Raw genomic sequence first — 16,139 nt, forward strand, 5'->3', positions numbered from 1 at the left:
TCCATGATTATCTCAGACTGTGCAAAAGATTTTTGCATACATTTGAACAGGTGCTCTAAGGTATTATTTGTTGAACTGAGAATCTTTGGCTTTAACAATCAAAGATAAAATGCGGAATAAAAGCATGGAACTGTAATACAGTATGTCAAACAACTATCGTGTCATTTGTTTGAGTCCTCTTTACAAGATGGGTCTACTGAATTCTATCTTGTTTCTCATTAAGTATATATAATATATTATCTTCCTGTTATATATGTAGCAAATGATATAATACATTTCTGATTAGCACAATAATGTCTATAATTTACAGGCTACTTAAAAAAAAGAAAGTGGACAATGTTAGGCTGTGTGATACCTATGTGTGATATTTATGGTATATGCATTATTCTAGGTTAAATATCGCATGGCTGGTGACTTGGCTAAAACAAACTGTCACGTTGATGAAAAGGCAAGAGACATAGAACATGCAAAAAAGGTGTCTCAGCAAGTCAGCAAGGTAAGTGATTCTGGGGAATTGTTTACTTGTAAATTGAAGTTGGAACTATTTGCCTGTGTGACTTGTAGAAATTAGTCCAGTAGCACCTCAGAGATCAAAAGAGTTTTAGGATCTCTCGTTGGTCTCTAAAGTGCTATAAATCTAACTGTTCTCTTGCAGACCACCATAGCTACCCTCTGAAACTATCTTTATAGAATCAAGTGGTCTTTGCAAGATTTCTGAGAAACAAAATCCACCAGTTTTTCAAAAACTCAAAAATATAATATATGCAATACTTTCTTGTCAAACCTGAATTTATTTTACTGCTTTGATAACAAGAACAAAGAACATAAAATTTCACTGAGTTACAAGTTTATAAAATTTAGAAGTATAAATGTCTTCATTTTTATGACCAGAATTTCAAATATACTGAATAAGTGAGACCACTACAAATTGCTGAACTCCATTATTTATTATCTATTACATATTTATTAAAAATAAAATAAAAGTTGGAAAAAACAACTAGTAAATAGAGGTCAGTGTTTTTTCCCCATTAAAGGAATAACAGCATATCTGGATATTATTAAACATCATCTAATTGATACATTGAACTATACATAGAACTATTACCATCTATAAACATTATAGCATATCAATTGTGAGCAAAATTAGTCACATTTAAATAATGACCATCTCCTCGAAAATGCTGACATTGCCTCTAGAAAACAGGTCAATACATCTCATGCTTTTTGGTCTGTTGGTGTTTGAGTCATAGTCCTGCAGGGAGAGAGCTGCAAAACTTAACCACAGGGTCTAAAGGACAGCGGTTTAAGGTAGCATCTTTTATTGTTTCCACAAGCTACATCAATGATACTAGAGTAAGTAAGGCAGCAAGGCAAGAAAGTCCTGTCTGCTCTTCCCTTGAAGATGGCAGCACACTGCTGGTACAGAGGTTGCATGTTGGATTTGAGTACTGTATATATCTATAGCATAAACAAAAATTTCCTAGCTCAGTATATTCCGTTAATGAAAACTACTATATGTTTTGACTGAATAAAACCCTTTCTTAAAAAAGAAAAAGCATTTTCTGTTCAAAAACTGACAAAGAAACTTGAAAGATATTTCCCCTGATTTTCTGCTTCCCCCTGGACCTGTACATTTTCATGCTTCCTTAAAGATAATGTTGGTTTACCGCCCCTAGGTGTTATACAAACAAAATTGGGAAGAGAATAAAGAAAAGTATCTGCTTCCTCCTGATGCTCCAGAGTTTGTGCAGGCAATAAAAAATACAGCCTTGTTCAGTAAGGTAAGCCGGGTTCTGTCCAGAATTCCATTGGCTGGCCCTGCCCAGCAGTCTGTAGGAGAGGTGGGGTGGGGATATTGATGAAGACTATCAAGAAGACTTGATTTCACACCTCTCTAGGAATCATCAGAAACACTGTGGTAAAAGCACAGAGTTTCTGGTGATTCCAAGACTGATGTGATATCATTTCCAGGTTTTCCTTGAGTGTCTTTACACTGTCACAGACACTGATTAATTTTTTTTCTCCCACCATCAATGGGTTCATAGCAACCCTAGTCCAGAAGCATCTATAACATTCTTATTTATTCAGTGTTCTTCAGAGGTGTCCCTCCCATTGGGCAAAGTGGGCTACTGCCCAGGGCGCCACCTTGTGGTGGGCGACAAAATTGCAGGTTTGTTTGTGGGGGATTTTGTATTTTCAGTGTTTTTTTCCATTTTTGGCCTGCAGGGGATGCAGATTTTAGGCTAGCAGCACCAAAATTTCAGGGGTTTTTTGGGAGACTCTCCTGATGATATAACCTGGGTTTGGTGAGGTTTGGTTTAGGGAGTACAAAGTTATGGACTCCCAAAGGGAGTGCCCCCATCCCCCATTGTTTCCAATGGGAGCTAATAGGAGATGGGGGCTACACCTTTGAGGGTCCATAACTTTGGACCCCCTGAACCAAACTTCACCAAACCTGGGTGGTATCATCAGTAGGGTTTCACGAAGATACTCTGAAATATTGGTGCTGCTATCTTAATAATTGCACCCTGACAACAGGCACCTCCTAAATTTCCCCAGATTCTCTTTTTAAATTCACCCCCTTCCTGCCAATGCTTGTTTTCTTTCTTTCTTTTATTCTCTCAATGCCTAATAAAGGTTATTATTATTATTATTACTAAATCCACCCCCTTCGGGGTGAAAATGTTTTCCAAAAATTATTTCTGCTGTGTGGCATGGCCCTTTGCTGTGTTCAGATTTGTGAGTTGGGGGATGTTCTATAATGTGATGGTGACTTTGAAATGACCTGGTGGAAAAAAATAATTGTTGGTCATGGTGGGGGAGGGTGGCCGCCCATGGGAGGGCATCAAACTCAGTTTTGCCCAGGGCTCCAGTTTGCCTAGGTATGCCTCTGGTGTTCATCTCACTGAGATTGTATCTCCAATTTAAACATGTTTTCCTTTTGCCCTAAGAAACCATACACTGAAGACTGGGAATCAGACAAAACAATGTTCTATCCTTATGATGACAGCCCAGAATTAAGGAGAGTTGCCCAGGCCCAAAAGGCCCTCAGTGATGTAAGTACCTCAGTAATGTCATATTACTGAAGAAACATTCCCACTGTTTACTTTTATCAGCAAGTAAATATGTCACAGGAACATTTGTTTGTTTGCTTTTACAGTGCATTAGGAGTCTGAATTGAGGTATATTATGGAACTGGAAGTTTAGGACAAACATTACCTTCAGTTATTTCCTAATCTTTAACTAATACCAGGAGAGAGATCTCCTTGCCTTCTGCTATCGTGAATGTGGTAGCTGTCTGTGCCTAATATGCAAAATAAAAAACCCTGGATATTTGGTCTACTTAACGGCCGTATTCAGATTTTTTTTTAAAAAAATCCTACATACTCTCAGCTGCATGCTTCTGAGGTATATAATGATAATAGCCTACATTAAAGACATTAAAATAAATGTCAGCATTAAGGTCATTAAATATCATTATTGACCTGTAGCTGAAAATAACCAATTTCAAACACAGGTATCAATATAGTCGAAGGCTTTCACGGCTGGAATCACTGGGGTGTTGTGTGGTTTCTGGGCTGTATGGCTGTGTTCTAGTAGCATTTTCTCCTGACATTTCACCTGCATCTGTGACTGGCATCTTCAGAGGATCCTCTGATAATGCCAGCCACAGATGCAGGCAAAACGTCAGGAGAAAATGCTATTAGGACATAGCCATACAGCCAAGAAACCTCACAACACCCCAGGTATCAATATAAATAGGGCTGGCTCCAAGTTTGTGCACAAAAAGTACCAAGAGCCCGAATTCCTCCTCTTCCCACCGCTAAGCCTTCTTTTCTCTTTTCAGATTGTCTACAAAAAAGGGCATGATGAACGCAAAGCTAAATACACTTCTCTGCCAGACCCACCTGATGTGGAACTTGCCAAGAAAGTAACCAGACAGCTCAGTGATGTGAGTACACTGTAATGGATTCTGGGATAAACACCTCCTCCAAGAACTGAGAGCAGCCGAACCATCCAAGTGCCACTGTAACATGTAAAAGGAGGGGGAAATATAAGGTTCTCTCAAAGGAGAAGCTTTTACCTTCCCAGGCAATGATACTTACATCTATGTTGGTCATGCTTGCCCTTCCTCATTGTCCTTATATTTTCTATCATCCATCCAAACAGAAAACCTCTCTGCTGCTGTTATTTCAGTCATTCTTATCTGTTATAGAAGGGTGGCCCAAAAAAGGCTTGGAAATAGATTATACTTTCTATCTGACTGGAATTTTCCTGTCGTCCTCCTCTAAATGCAGCCAACTGATCTGCTCAAAATGCTGTTTGGGGGAAGGTCTGAAATGGAAAGGGGAATTTGGTTTAGGTTGCTTGTTTTGTCTAGATCCAACACAGGCTTATTGTGGGTCAATTATCTGTCTCTCTATTGGTCATTTCTCTTAATCTTATTTCTTGTCATTCTTCTTATTTTGTGATTCTGTTTATACTAGGATTGTAGAGTTTAGCCGATAAGCAGGTTAGATTAATCAATTAATTTAATTTTTCTGATCAAGTCAAAAGGTTGCCCCTGGTTAACTTACTTTTAACTGGGGCAGGTAAGGACAGCTGCCATCTAGGAATTTGGACTCTTTTGCCCAGAGAAGGGAAAACCATATCTATAAGCATATTCCCAAAACAAGATTATTAAAGACATTGTTCCAAATGCTGATTTATATAATTAATTGATAAATTGCTTTCATTCAATAGAAAACATGAGATCCACTTTCTTTCAACAGATGGTAGTCCTCCGGCATACTATGCAAGCTAGGAGCAATAAGGTGTCCCTCATGTGGCCAACTTTCAGATGTTGGCTGTACACATACATTTAGTTAGCAAATTATTGTTTAAGACATAATAATTTGATCATTCTTCTAGGAATGAATGAACGGAAACCTTTAATAGCGTTCAGATAGCAACAATAATACATACTTTTAAAAAATAGAAATTTGTAAAAAAAAAAAGCCATGTAACGTAATAGGGATCTATATATTTTTTTAAATCCTCCAAAATGATGATTTAAAAACTGAATAAAATTTTTCAAAAATTACATTGAGAGCGCCATGCAGTTACAATACAGGGTAACCTGGCAGTCAACTCTAAGTCTTCTCTGGAGCCGTTGTCCAGAAGGAAGAGGGTTTTCTGTTGGTTTGTGAGAATGCTGTTGTCGATCCACAGTGGAGCCAGGAACTTCATCCTAGCTGCGTTACATAAAGGACAATAGTGCAGGATATGATCATTCTTCTAAAAATCTAAAATGTAGTTGAGCTAAAAATGGAATAAATGTTCCTTTTGAAATTATTCACCCCTCCCATTTCCATTCCAAAGAATGCTTTCTGTGTGCTCGGCACTCTCAATGACATGACAAACAGAAAGGCTGTATCTAAGTTGAACTAATGGCACCAACTACTGAATTCCATAACCATGAAACATCATGACTAATGAAGCCAATATTGGGGCATAATTAGAGTGACCCAGTGCCAAGGAGTAAAAGAGGAGGAATGAAATCCAGAAAGCCCAACATTATGCCACATTAATGCATCCATGTCATTTGTAGTAATCAGTAAATTTATACGCAAAACTGAAGTGAACTGTGATTGAAAAGGAATGGTGTATGACCTTCTGATTTACATCTAATTGTCTTGGAGCTGACACATTTATTAACTTCCTTTTCTGCAATATCTGTAATGTAGGTCACCTGGTTTCTTTACTTCCCTCAAATTCCCTTCAAGGGCAAGCAATTGAAGCACACAGAGAGAAAAGACTCACTCATCAAAGGACAAAAAATTAGGGAATTATCTCTTGGCCAGTGGAAATGGGACTGCAAAACAAAAAGATGTTTGAATGATAGAAAGCTTTTTGAATACCCCTTTGATCTTTCTGGCCTTCATACCAGCATTCCCATTGGTAAAGAGCTCTCAAATGTCATTGGGGTCTTTTATTTTTGATGGACACTGTGTTATTACCCTGTCACTCAGCTAATATTAAACTTTTATTGTGACTGTTGAAGGCTTTCATGGCCGGATTCAACTGGTTGTGGTGGGTTTTCTGGGCTGTGTGGCTGTGGTTTGGTGGATCTTGTTCCTAACGTTTCGCCTGCATCTGTGGCTGGCATCTTCAGAGGTGTATCACAGAGACTCTGTGATACCCCTCTGAAGATGCCAGCCACAAATCTGAAACGTCAAAACGTAAAGATCCACCTGACAACGCAGCCACACAGCCCACCACAATCACTATTATGGACTGTTTATCTCAAACTTAACAGGAAATTTACAACATAAATTCCATTTCAGCATAAAATGGAACATAATGTTGCATGTTTCCCACCTCCTACTCATACCGAGAATTAAAGAAACTGTGCATCAATTCAACTTTATTCAAATATTTAAGGAGAAGTTGTTAAAACAGTTCAGCAGCTTGATAGCAATCTGTCAAGATAATATCTGTATAGGAACAGATATTTGCTTAGAACCTGAGACAAATGTCCACAATTGGAAGGGAGGTGATTTTACCAACTCTCCCTCTTGCTGTGTGGGACCCTCATGCAGGGTGTGGTACCCTGGGGATGGTGCCTGTCTTCCAGAAATAGTGTTCCAGGGGGGACATTTTGGGCTGCAGAGAGAGGGCAGAAGGGAAGACACCCCAATTTATTCACCAAAAATTTTATTAGCTGCAAATTTCTATGGGATCCAAGTCTTGGCCTTGCACTTTAACTAGTTATCTGAAGCTCCCTTTTTATTCCTTTTTGTTACAGCTTAAATATCATGAAGACTATGAGAAGAAGATGAGAGGCAAGTGGAGTCAAACTCCTTGCTATGACGTTGCAGTTGCTAAAATGAACGCCGACAACCTCAGCTCGGTAAATGAGCCAAATGGATACCCAGAAGCTGGAGAAGCCCCGATGATTGGCGATTTTTTTTGTTTTGCGGGGTATTCCTCAACCTGTTGATTAGTTTCCTCTTCTGGATTTAAGAGTTATATTGAAGGTTATGTTTTTGTTGTTTACAGAGGAAATACCAAGAAGACTGGGAGAATAAGAAAGACCAAATCTACTTTATGCAAACAGAAACCCCAGAATATTCAGTTAATAAACGGGCTGGGATAAGTGCGAGTAAGGTATGCTAAAAAATGCTAGCTGTCTATTCAGGTGGGACCCAGTCTGCAAAGCATTAAGAATTTCCTGACCTGTACTGCAGCAGGTGTCATCTGTCATTCTTGCTCCTAAAATTAATTTAATCTCTTTTTTCATCTTAAGTGGAAGAGGCTGAATGTGGGTTGATGACAAATGGGAATATGCCACAGAATACATTATATTCTGGTGGTTACAGAAATATGTGAAAGAGTTCTTATGGCATGCACTCTCAAAGTGTATGGAGAGTAGCACGTTAGCCTTGACTGACATGCTACTGTGGATAATGGCCAATGCATTCAGGATGGGCAAAAATGCTGTTTTACTTAATAACGGAGCCCACTACCACTGGACATAATAATGGCCATGAACAAGGATAGCTTTAAATGGGGAATCAGATAGCTTCATAGATGATAGGCGCATCTGTGGCAGCTAATGTAAAAGAATCTCCACATTCAGAGGCAGCAGACCTCTAAATACCAGTGCTAGGAGGTAAAGCCAGGGATAGGTTTGGCTTCTACACCCTGGTTGCTGCTTTTCTGAGGCAACTCAGAAACAGGGCGCTGGATTAGATACACTGTTCTGATCTAGCAGTGTTCTTCTTATGTTCTTATCTATTATGCCAGGTCCCTTGAATTGTGCTGTCCCAGTTGGCCACATGGACTCTGCTGCTGACCCTCAGGAAGTGCAGTATTAGACCATCTCATGGTTTTTAGGATCTTGCAGTGGCGTAGGAGGTTAAGAGCAGCAGTGGCGTCCGAGGTTAAGAGCTCGTGTATCTAATCTGGAGGAACCGGGTTTGATTCCCAGCTCTGCCGCCTGAGCTGTGGAGGCTTATCTGGGGAATTCAGATTAGCCTGTACACTCCCACACATGCCAGCTGGGTGACCTTGGGCTAGTCACAGCTTCTCGGAGCTCTCTCAGCCCCCCCTACCTCACAGGGTGTTTGTTGTGAGGGGGGAAGGACAAGGAGATTGTAAGCCTCTTTGAGTCTCCTACAGGAGAGAAAGGGAGGATATAAATCCAAACTTCTTCTTCTTCTATATACCATATAGAAATGTGATGCTCCTCACAGTGTGCACACCTTAGTGTATTTATCCGATGCAGTAGCATAACTGCGGTAGAAAAGTTAATACAACTTTAAAAGTTTTTAAATCAGCATCACATTGTTTTAACATCCTAGATACAACAAACATTATTTAGTTATACCGCATGAAACCATTGCAAGCAGCTGCTTCCATCAGGCAAAACATTGGTAATCATTATCTATAAGTGGCACTAGATTCCCGGGTAAATGTTTCTATTGCAATTTTTTTTCTAATTGAAGAGACGGAAACTCCTAAGTGCTTTAAATGTGTTTTAATTAAATTAGTACATAAACAATCTGTTTTTTTAAAACTGAGGCAATTAAAGGGTGCAAGTTTGGAAGTGTGATTTTTTTTAAAAAGACCCTTTATTTCTTTAGGTGAAATACAGAGAAGATTATGAAAAATCAAAAGCTTCTACTGATTATAATGTGCTTCCAGCTACAGAGAACCCACTACTCAGGCATCTAAAAGCTGTTGGAAATATTGTGAATGATGTAAGTATTCTTCATGGAGGATTTTAGCCAGATTCTATTAATGTGGCCATTGGAGTAAGGCTCACTGATGGCTTTACAGTGTTTTCCCCATCCTTTTCATGCAAGCATTCAGCTCACAGATACCCACCATGCAGCAAATAACTTTACCAAGGCTTCAGTGACTCATAGGGGCTAACAAAGTGGAAGAACACAGGGAGGAAACGGATCCCTAGAGAAACATAGCTGATGTAGACGCCCACGTACACAATAGTTTCCACTAGTACTTCTTCTGGTGCCCACCAAGGTTTTCAGAAAGTGGGTGTGACCGTGTGGCCATTGTAAGGGAGCTTTTTATTGGCTTTCTTCATTTAAATGAAAGGGCTTTCTATGCCACTGGAGGACTGGTAAGCACCTGGACTTATAATTCCACTCCACCCCCCACCCCCGCACGCCTTTTGTTCTTTTTATTCCCCTTTCTCCTTCTCCCTTACTCTGCAGCCTTTCCTTCATTTCTTTTTATTCCGGTCCTGTGATTCTCTTGCAAATCAAGGCAGAAAGTATTGTGTTTTGCTTCCTTCCCGAGGCAACCATTTTATTCCTCCATCTCCCATGCAAAGGTTTGAGGTCTGCCTACTGTGGAAGCCATTTTGGGGAGATGCTTGCCACTTTCTCTCAAAATACCCAGGGTGCCCTCAGGCTCAAAAAGGGATTCTATTTCAAAGAAGCAAGATTACAAATTGTTGGGACAGGATTTTACATCAATTTTAAGTTTAGCTTTATGTGTGACTGTAATATCTCAAGGAAGCAAAGTATTTTTGCTGGTGAAGATAGTGATTACATTAGTTAAACGGTTCCAGTGTAATGAGTTTACATTTTTTCTTTTTTGGCAGAGATTATACAAAGAAGCATATGAAAAAGCAAAAGGAACAAGTATTAACTACTGTGATACTCCAAAGTATCAAATTGACAGCGTTTTGAAAAACTTTGGTGATGTAAGTAATTCAGTGGTGGTCTCTATTCTGTGGCTCAGACAATAAATCCTACTTGCTATTAGTGACATGTGACCTTTCTTTTACAGATTAAATACAAAGAGGCATATCAGAACAATATCTTGGGCCGGTATGTAGGCACTTACGAGGACCCATATCAAGTCCACTGCATGAAAATTGAAGCCATGAAGAGTGATGTAAATATCAATGCATTCTTCTTCACTGCAGTAACTCATCTTGTTCAAAGGGAGTTCACAATGGTTACTGATTTCTTTTACTTCCTTAGAAAAACTACAAAGCAGACTACGAAGAAGAAAAGACAAAATGCTACTTCCCACAGACCATAACTCAAGAATATGAAACAATGAAGAAGTTAGACCAGTGCAAAGATGTATGTATGAAGACGGCAGTTGTTGCTTTGAGTTGTTTTCTTCTTTTGTTCTATTTGATCCTTCAGAGTGGTAATGGACTTGCCCTATTGGTGCTTTACCATTTTAATTTATTATGTATTTCTGCTGCATCGTCTAAAACATACGGGCAAGGCTGAACGATAGAGCTGAAATATAGTGAAATATTATAAATTATGATTTGGATTCTATCACTCTGCTTTGCTAAGTGCAGAGTATTTCTTGGTTGCCAAGAACCTTCTTCTGAGGGTACTTCATCCAGAAGGCTTCTTATGTGATAGGAAGGCTCTACATTTCACTAAGTAGAATGGTAGGATCCACACCTGTAAACATACATGAGTAGGAATGTAATCAAAAAGTGGATTAATACTAAATACTGATCATTGGCATTTGCCATGTGCTTTTCAGTCTATTGAAATATTCACTTCCTGATCCAATCAAGACCCTATCTGTATGCATTCATCATGTATATTGTGGGTTCACTGACAAATTTTACATTACATACAAGTGTACAAAATCTTTGGCACTAGTCTTTTGATGAAAAGCAGTCCTGGAAGACTGCTTTTTAAACAGAGGAACAGTAAAGGTGGGCTCCTGATTTCTGCATTTCAATTCAACCCCTTTGTTCTCAAGTTGCTCCCCCATCCCTTGAGGGTCCGGATAGAAATTTACTGCTGACGGAAGGATGAAACTCTGTGGCCATTTATGCACTTGTGGTTTCCTTTGCATTGATCATACATTCCCTTTGGGTTGGATTTTTCAGTCATACACACATTTCTTCCTCTTTGTAACTCACTGTGCTCTCAGATCAGAGAATCTCTGGTTTCTGAAAGCTCTCAAACTGCAACTTTTCCTTTCCCTTCGCAAGGGAGACCAGCATGTGCCTTTCTTTCAGTTTTCTTGTTCCTCCCTGCTTTCCCCCGCTTACAGTAGTTTCCCCCGCTCTTCTAGGTCAATTCCGCACAGCATAATTACATTCAGTATTTAAAAATCCAGGTATCTTTTATCCATGGCTGCTGTGACTTGGCAGCACTTCCCACCTACCATTTCATATGTTTATACCCTGGTGAGAAGTTCCCTGAACTTTTTTAGTAAAGGTGGCTTACTGCTAGCTTCAGGACTGTTAATTTTGTTATTCAAAGGGTGATTTTATGAGATTCCTCTGACATCTAGTGGCTAGAATATCCTTCGCTACCTTTCCATTTTTACAAATTAAACCATACATACCAATGCCATTTAACATCTGGATAGCGCAAATGAATAAAAGCTTACACCATGCCATCTTCCACACTGGATTGTGTCATCACTTTATACCACTTGTCCAAGGTTCTAATAGATCTGAAATATCATTTAGCTGAATAATAGCAAATGCACTTAAACCTGTTATCATAAAACTGATTTTTACTGAAAATTGAAGCTCATTAGGTTTCTTCTTCTATTTTCCTCCTCTAGTATACATACAAAAAGCATCCTGATCAGATCAAATTCACACAAGTGACTGATTCTCCTGTTCTGGTGCAAGCACAGATTAATTCCAAGCAGCTGAGTGATGTAAGTACCCTGGAAACTCAAACACCTATTTTTTGGACCCTGGTGTTTCAAGCAGTGTCCAATGATACTATTGTAATTTAACCTTGTGACACCTCTGGAAGTGATCCAGTCTAGGCAAATGAGCTCTAAGTGATGAATATGAGACATATCACTTAGTGTGGATGAACAAGGAGAACTGGATGATTTCCCGTGGACAGAAGCTGGAATCAGCCATGGTGAATGTCTAATAATAGGGCTGCTGGGTCTCAGATGTCCTTGGGTAATATACTCTGTTCTCATTCCTAGTCTCATGTTAGAAGGGTTGGCTGTGCGTACTCAGTGAGAAGGGAATTCCACATTCCACATGCTGAGAGGCACACTCTTTCTATAGCAGCACATACTGGATTGTATCCAAAGAATCAGGAGTGGAGCTCCACTTCCAATTCTTCGTGTGTGTGTGTGTAAGCTGCATCTCGAAGTAGAACTCTGCAGCAATTCAAGACTTCTACCTGCATGACATTCACTAGGACCAGAGATTTCATATGGAGAGATATTTCTAGACACAGGCAGAATATTTGTTGTATACAGTTAAGATCCCTTAAACTGGAGTCAAACAAGGAAGTGACCAAAGTGGTAGGCTGCTGGAAAAAAATCAGTTTAATTATTTCAGCTTGCCCTCTAGTTCTGAGAAAGCTAAAGGTATGAACTGGTATTTCAGTCAAGATCTTTCAAAACATGAAAAATTTGTGCGAATAATATTTCTGTTGGTTATGTATTTTAGTTGAACTACAAAGCCAAACATGAGAGTGAGAAGTTCAAATGTTCTATACCACCAGATGCTCCATTTTTCCTTCAATCTCAAGTCAATGCATATAACCTCAGCGACGTAAGTATAAGCCATGCAGGATTACAGGACAGTTCCATATTTAGAAAAAAGTGACAGGCAACTGGAGCACAAGCTCTAGTTACATCTGAGCAGATTGGGTTGTACCATCCTTCTGTGCTCACAATAGTACTTCCCTCTGGTGCAGAGACTTCCTGTGATGCAAGAAGTATTTGGGTTGGTAGAAGCTGCCTTATGCTGGGTGGAAAGCACTGTTGCAAGATGAAAAGTGTTAGCTGTTCAATGCTGTGTTCAATGATGTCCAACGCTGTTAAGTGCTGGGCTTGGCAGTATAAAGCTGGAGTCGGTCAGACCCTGTGCTCATTTTGACATTGGGATCAACCTGGCTGGGTCAAGCTTTAACTTCAGTTTAGCTTGACCAGCCAAGCTGAGCCCAGCATTGAACATGCACACCCTGCCACCAGCAATGAGCCCAGCTGGCTCGGTTTAGTGTCCAACTACGTGCCTGCCTCCAAACTCCAGTGAAGTTCAGGAGTGGAGCGCAGTCACTCCTGGAGAATGTGGGGCATGGGCTGGCACCCCTTGAGGGATGATGTCCGGGGCACATGCCCTGCTTTACCTCATTGTAGACATGCTTCTCCCTCTGTGGCTCATGATAATCTGAACCTTCATTCTCTGTGCCACTATTTGCCCTTTAAAAGAATTTCCGATGCTGAAATAGCATCTATCCCACTCTGTGTGAATGTCAAAATCACCACAACAAATGCCATACATTTCAAGTTCTATATTTTTAACACCAGCACTAATAGATATAGAATGGATGAACAGAGTGATGCTGAGATATGCAAGTCTGGCCTCTCACTCTATTATGTGAATTTCTTCCTTGCCTTGAGTATGGATTGAAAGATCTATTGTCAGGGGTCTGCAACCTGCGGCTCTCCAGATGTTCATGGACTACAATTCCCATCAGCCCCTGTCAGCATGGTCAATTGGCCATGTGGACAGGGGCTGATGGGATTTGTAGTTCATGAACATCTGGAGAGCCGCAGGTTGCAGACCCCTGATCTATGTGAAGGATGGTGGTTGGTAAGGGCAGAGGTGTAGCAAGGGAGAAAAGCGCCTGGTGCACTCGTATGTCCTCCACCCCCCGCCCCACCCCAGAACACCCTGGAACACTCCCGGAACGCCCCCACCATGCCCTCACCACACCCCCATAGGGACACGCCCCCAGTGCATCGCGCGCCCCCCGCTCCCTTGGAGCATCGCCTCTAGGTAAGGCTTCCATGGATTGTGTTGGGGCCCCAGAAGACTCTTGTATCTTACTTTTTAAAGCTCTGACATACAGAGTACTGTACAGCTATTAAAGAGCTGTTTTGGTTCAGGTTCCATATATTTTTGAATGAATTTATATGAGCTGAGTGCTTTGAAAACTAAACTATTGGAAATTTTGCAATTCACTGAAGTTTTAACTCCCAATTAGTATAAAAAAAGATGATTCAAGTTATTCAGTTTTCATGACTGTTACTAATTCACACGCATTAGTAGTTATCTCTCCATATTCTCTGCAATAAACCAAATTTATTTCTTTCCGTTACTGTCAGAACTGGTATAAATATGACTGGGAGCGATCCAAAGCTAAGAAGTTTGAAATCAAGTTTGATGCCATTCCAATTCTTGCTGCTAAAGCCAACCGAAAAATTGCAAGTGATGTAAGTGTTGCAGGGAAATAAGCATAACAGTTTGCAGTACGGAACACTCATGCTCTAGAATACAGAAACAAAAGCAATCATGTTTTATCCCTATGTAGGTGGAGTACAAGAAAGATTATGAAAAGAGCAAAGGGAAGCTAGTTGGAGCTTTGAGCATCCATGATGATCCCAAGATGCTACATTCTGTCAAAGTGGCCAAACAGCAAAGTGATGTAAGTATTCATACAGCACTTCTTGGCTGATGTTTATGAGATGCTGGTATTGTACTGAATGCTGACATAAATGCCTACTTATATAGGTGTTGTTTAATCTGATCCCATCCACCAGACCTTACGACAAAAAGCATGAATGATTGACAGAATGTATTGTCGAAGGCTTTCAGAATGAATTTATATGAAACAGAATGATGTTAAGCAGTGATAGTCCTGGATTGGGCACCCTCTTCACTGTCGTCACTAAAATAGAAGGATTTGTAAAAAAGATATTGATATCTGCACTTGGATTAACTTCCTTTTCCATGGGGGAAATTAACATGCAGCAAATTCAAAACAATAAATGCTCATTAATATGTACACAAAGTTCACTGCCACAAAATAGAATAGAATAGAATAGAATAGAATAGAATAGAATAGAATAGAATCTTTATTGGCCAAGTGTGATTGGACACACAAGGAATTTGTCTCCGGTGCATATGCTCTCAGTGTACATAAAAGAAAATACATTTGTCAAGAATCATAAGGTACAACACTTAATGATTGTCATATAGGTCTAGTAAGCAATCAGGAAACAATCAATAGTAATAAAAACATAAAATGTAAAACATAAAATGTAAAATCATAAAATAAAATGAAATGTCAGCACAGGCTATAGTCATACAGTCATAATTGCAGTCTTTAAACAGTGTTGGATAAATTCATGGGGGTTTGTTCTATAAATGGATCTTAGCCAATGGTGGGATTCAAATAATTTAACAACTGGTTCAGGTGGTGGGATTCAAATAATTTAACAACTGGTTCAGGTGGTGGGATTCAAATAATTTAACAACTGGTTGTTTACAAGCACCATTTTAACAACCGGTTCTGCCGAAGTGGTGCGAACCTGCTGAATCCCACCACTGGTCTTAGCCATGATAGTTAAACAGAACCTCCATGTCCTCAGAATACCAGTTGTAGTGGAGGGAAACAATTGGGCAAAGTTACTGGCCATGCAATCCATGTGGGGGCTCCCCTGAAGAACCTGACTGGGTATTGTTAGAAATAGGCCCTGGCCCTGGCCTGGTGGAACACTCTTCCTCCAGCTGTTCGGGCCCTGCGGGATCTTGGTGAATTCTGCAGGGCCTGTAAGACTGAGTTGTTTCGCCGGGCCTTTGGAGCAACCAGCCACTGAGTATGGTGCCCCTGCTCGGCTACATCTAGGTTACCCTCCTATGGAGGAGTTCCGGCCCTTCCCTTGGGGAGGGCTTTAAGAAAATGGGTTTACCGGGCGTCTTCTACTATGGTATTAACCACTGTTTTTAATGAAATTTAGTACATTTTAACGAATACCCACACGGATGGAGCCTCTGTGGATTGCTGTTATTTTAATTGTATAGTTTGCTCCCTAACCTGATTTTGTATTAGTTTTGTTGTACACCGCCCAGAGCCCCTCAGGGACTGGGCAGTATAAAAATCTAATCAATCAATCAATCAATCAATCAATCAATCAATCAATCAATCAATTAAATATTGCTAGAAATAGGTTGTTGGGCTAAAGGCCCATTTGGTCTGATACAGCAGTATCCTTCTTATCTTGCATACTTATTAGGCACATGAATCGGAAAAAATATAGATTTTAATCCAAACTTTGTGTCTCAGCTTCATTTTAACATCTGCAGACAATAGGCTGCTCGACAAAGGGGTTAGAGGGAATGGTGATATTTTCTGACAGATTTTAATACT

The 16,139-nt window shown here is 40.0% G+C and overlaps 1 protein-coding gene across 50 annotated transcripts in view; it reads left to right on the plus strand.

Moving 5' to 3' along the window:
* Positions 1-16,139, plus strand: part of NEB (nebulin) — a 207,610-nt gene that overhangs the window by 20,941 nt on the left and 170,530 nt on the right. For 49 of the 50 annotated variants that reach the window (XM_048486789.1, XM_048486795.1, XM_048486812.1 and 46 more), the window contains 14 exons: positions 392-496; positions 1,677-1,781; positions 2,952-3,056; positions 3,848-3,952; positions 6,788-6,892; positions 7,042-7,149; positions 8,628-8,744; positions 9,614-9,715; positions 9,802-9,909; positions 9,999-10,103; positions 11,572-11,670; positions 12,431-12,535; positions 14,095-14,202; positions 14,301-14,414. In XM_048486789.1, coding sequence (XP_048342746.1) covers positions 392-496; positions 1,677-1,781; positions 2,952-3,056; positions 3,848-3,952; positions 6,788-6,892; positions 7,042-7,149; positions 8,628-8,744; positions 9,614-9,715; positions 9,802-9,909; positions 9,999-10,103; positions 11,572-11,670; positions 12,431-12,535; positions 14,095-14,202; positions 14,301-14,414 — 1,491 coding nt within the window. The remainder of the gene's footprint in view (positions 1-391; positions 497-1,676; positions 1,782-2,951; positions 3,057-3,847; positions 3,953-6,787; positions 6,893-7,041; positions 7,150-8,627; positions 8,745-9,613; positions 9,716-9,801; positions 9,910-9,998; positions 10,104-11,571; positions 11,671-12,430; positions 12,536-14,094; positions 14,203-14,300; positions 14,415-16,139) is intronic. The other variant, XM_048486836.1, reaches the window with a different exon arrangement.

The sequence above is a fragment of the Sphaerodactylus townsendi genome, linkage group LG02 (assembly GCF_021028975.2).
Source record: "Sphaerodactylus townsendi isolate TG3544 linkage group LG02, MPM_Stown_v2.3, whole genome shotgun sequence".
NCBI classification, from domain to species: Eukaryota; Metazoa; Chordata; class Lepidosauria; order Squamata; family Sphaerodactylidae; genus Sphaerodactylus; species Sphaerodactylus townsendi.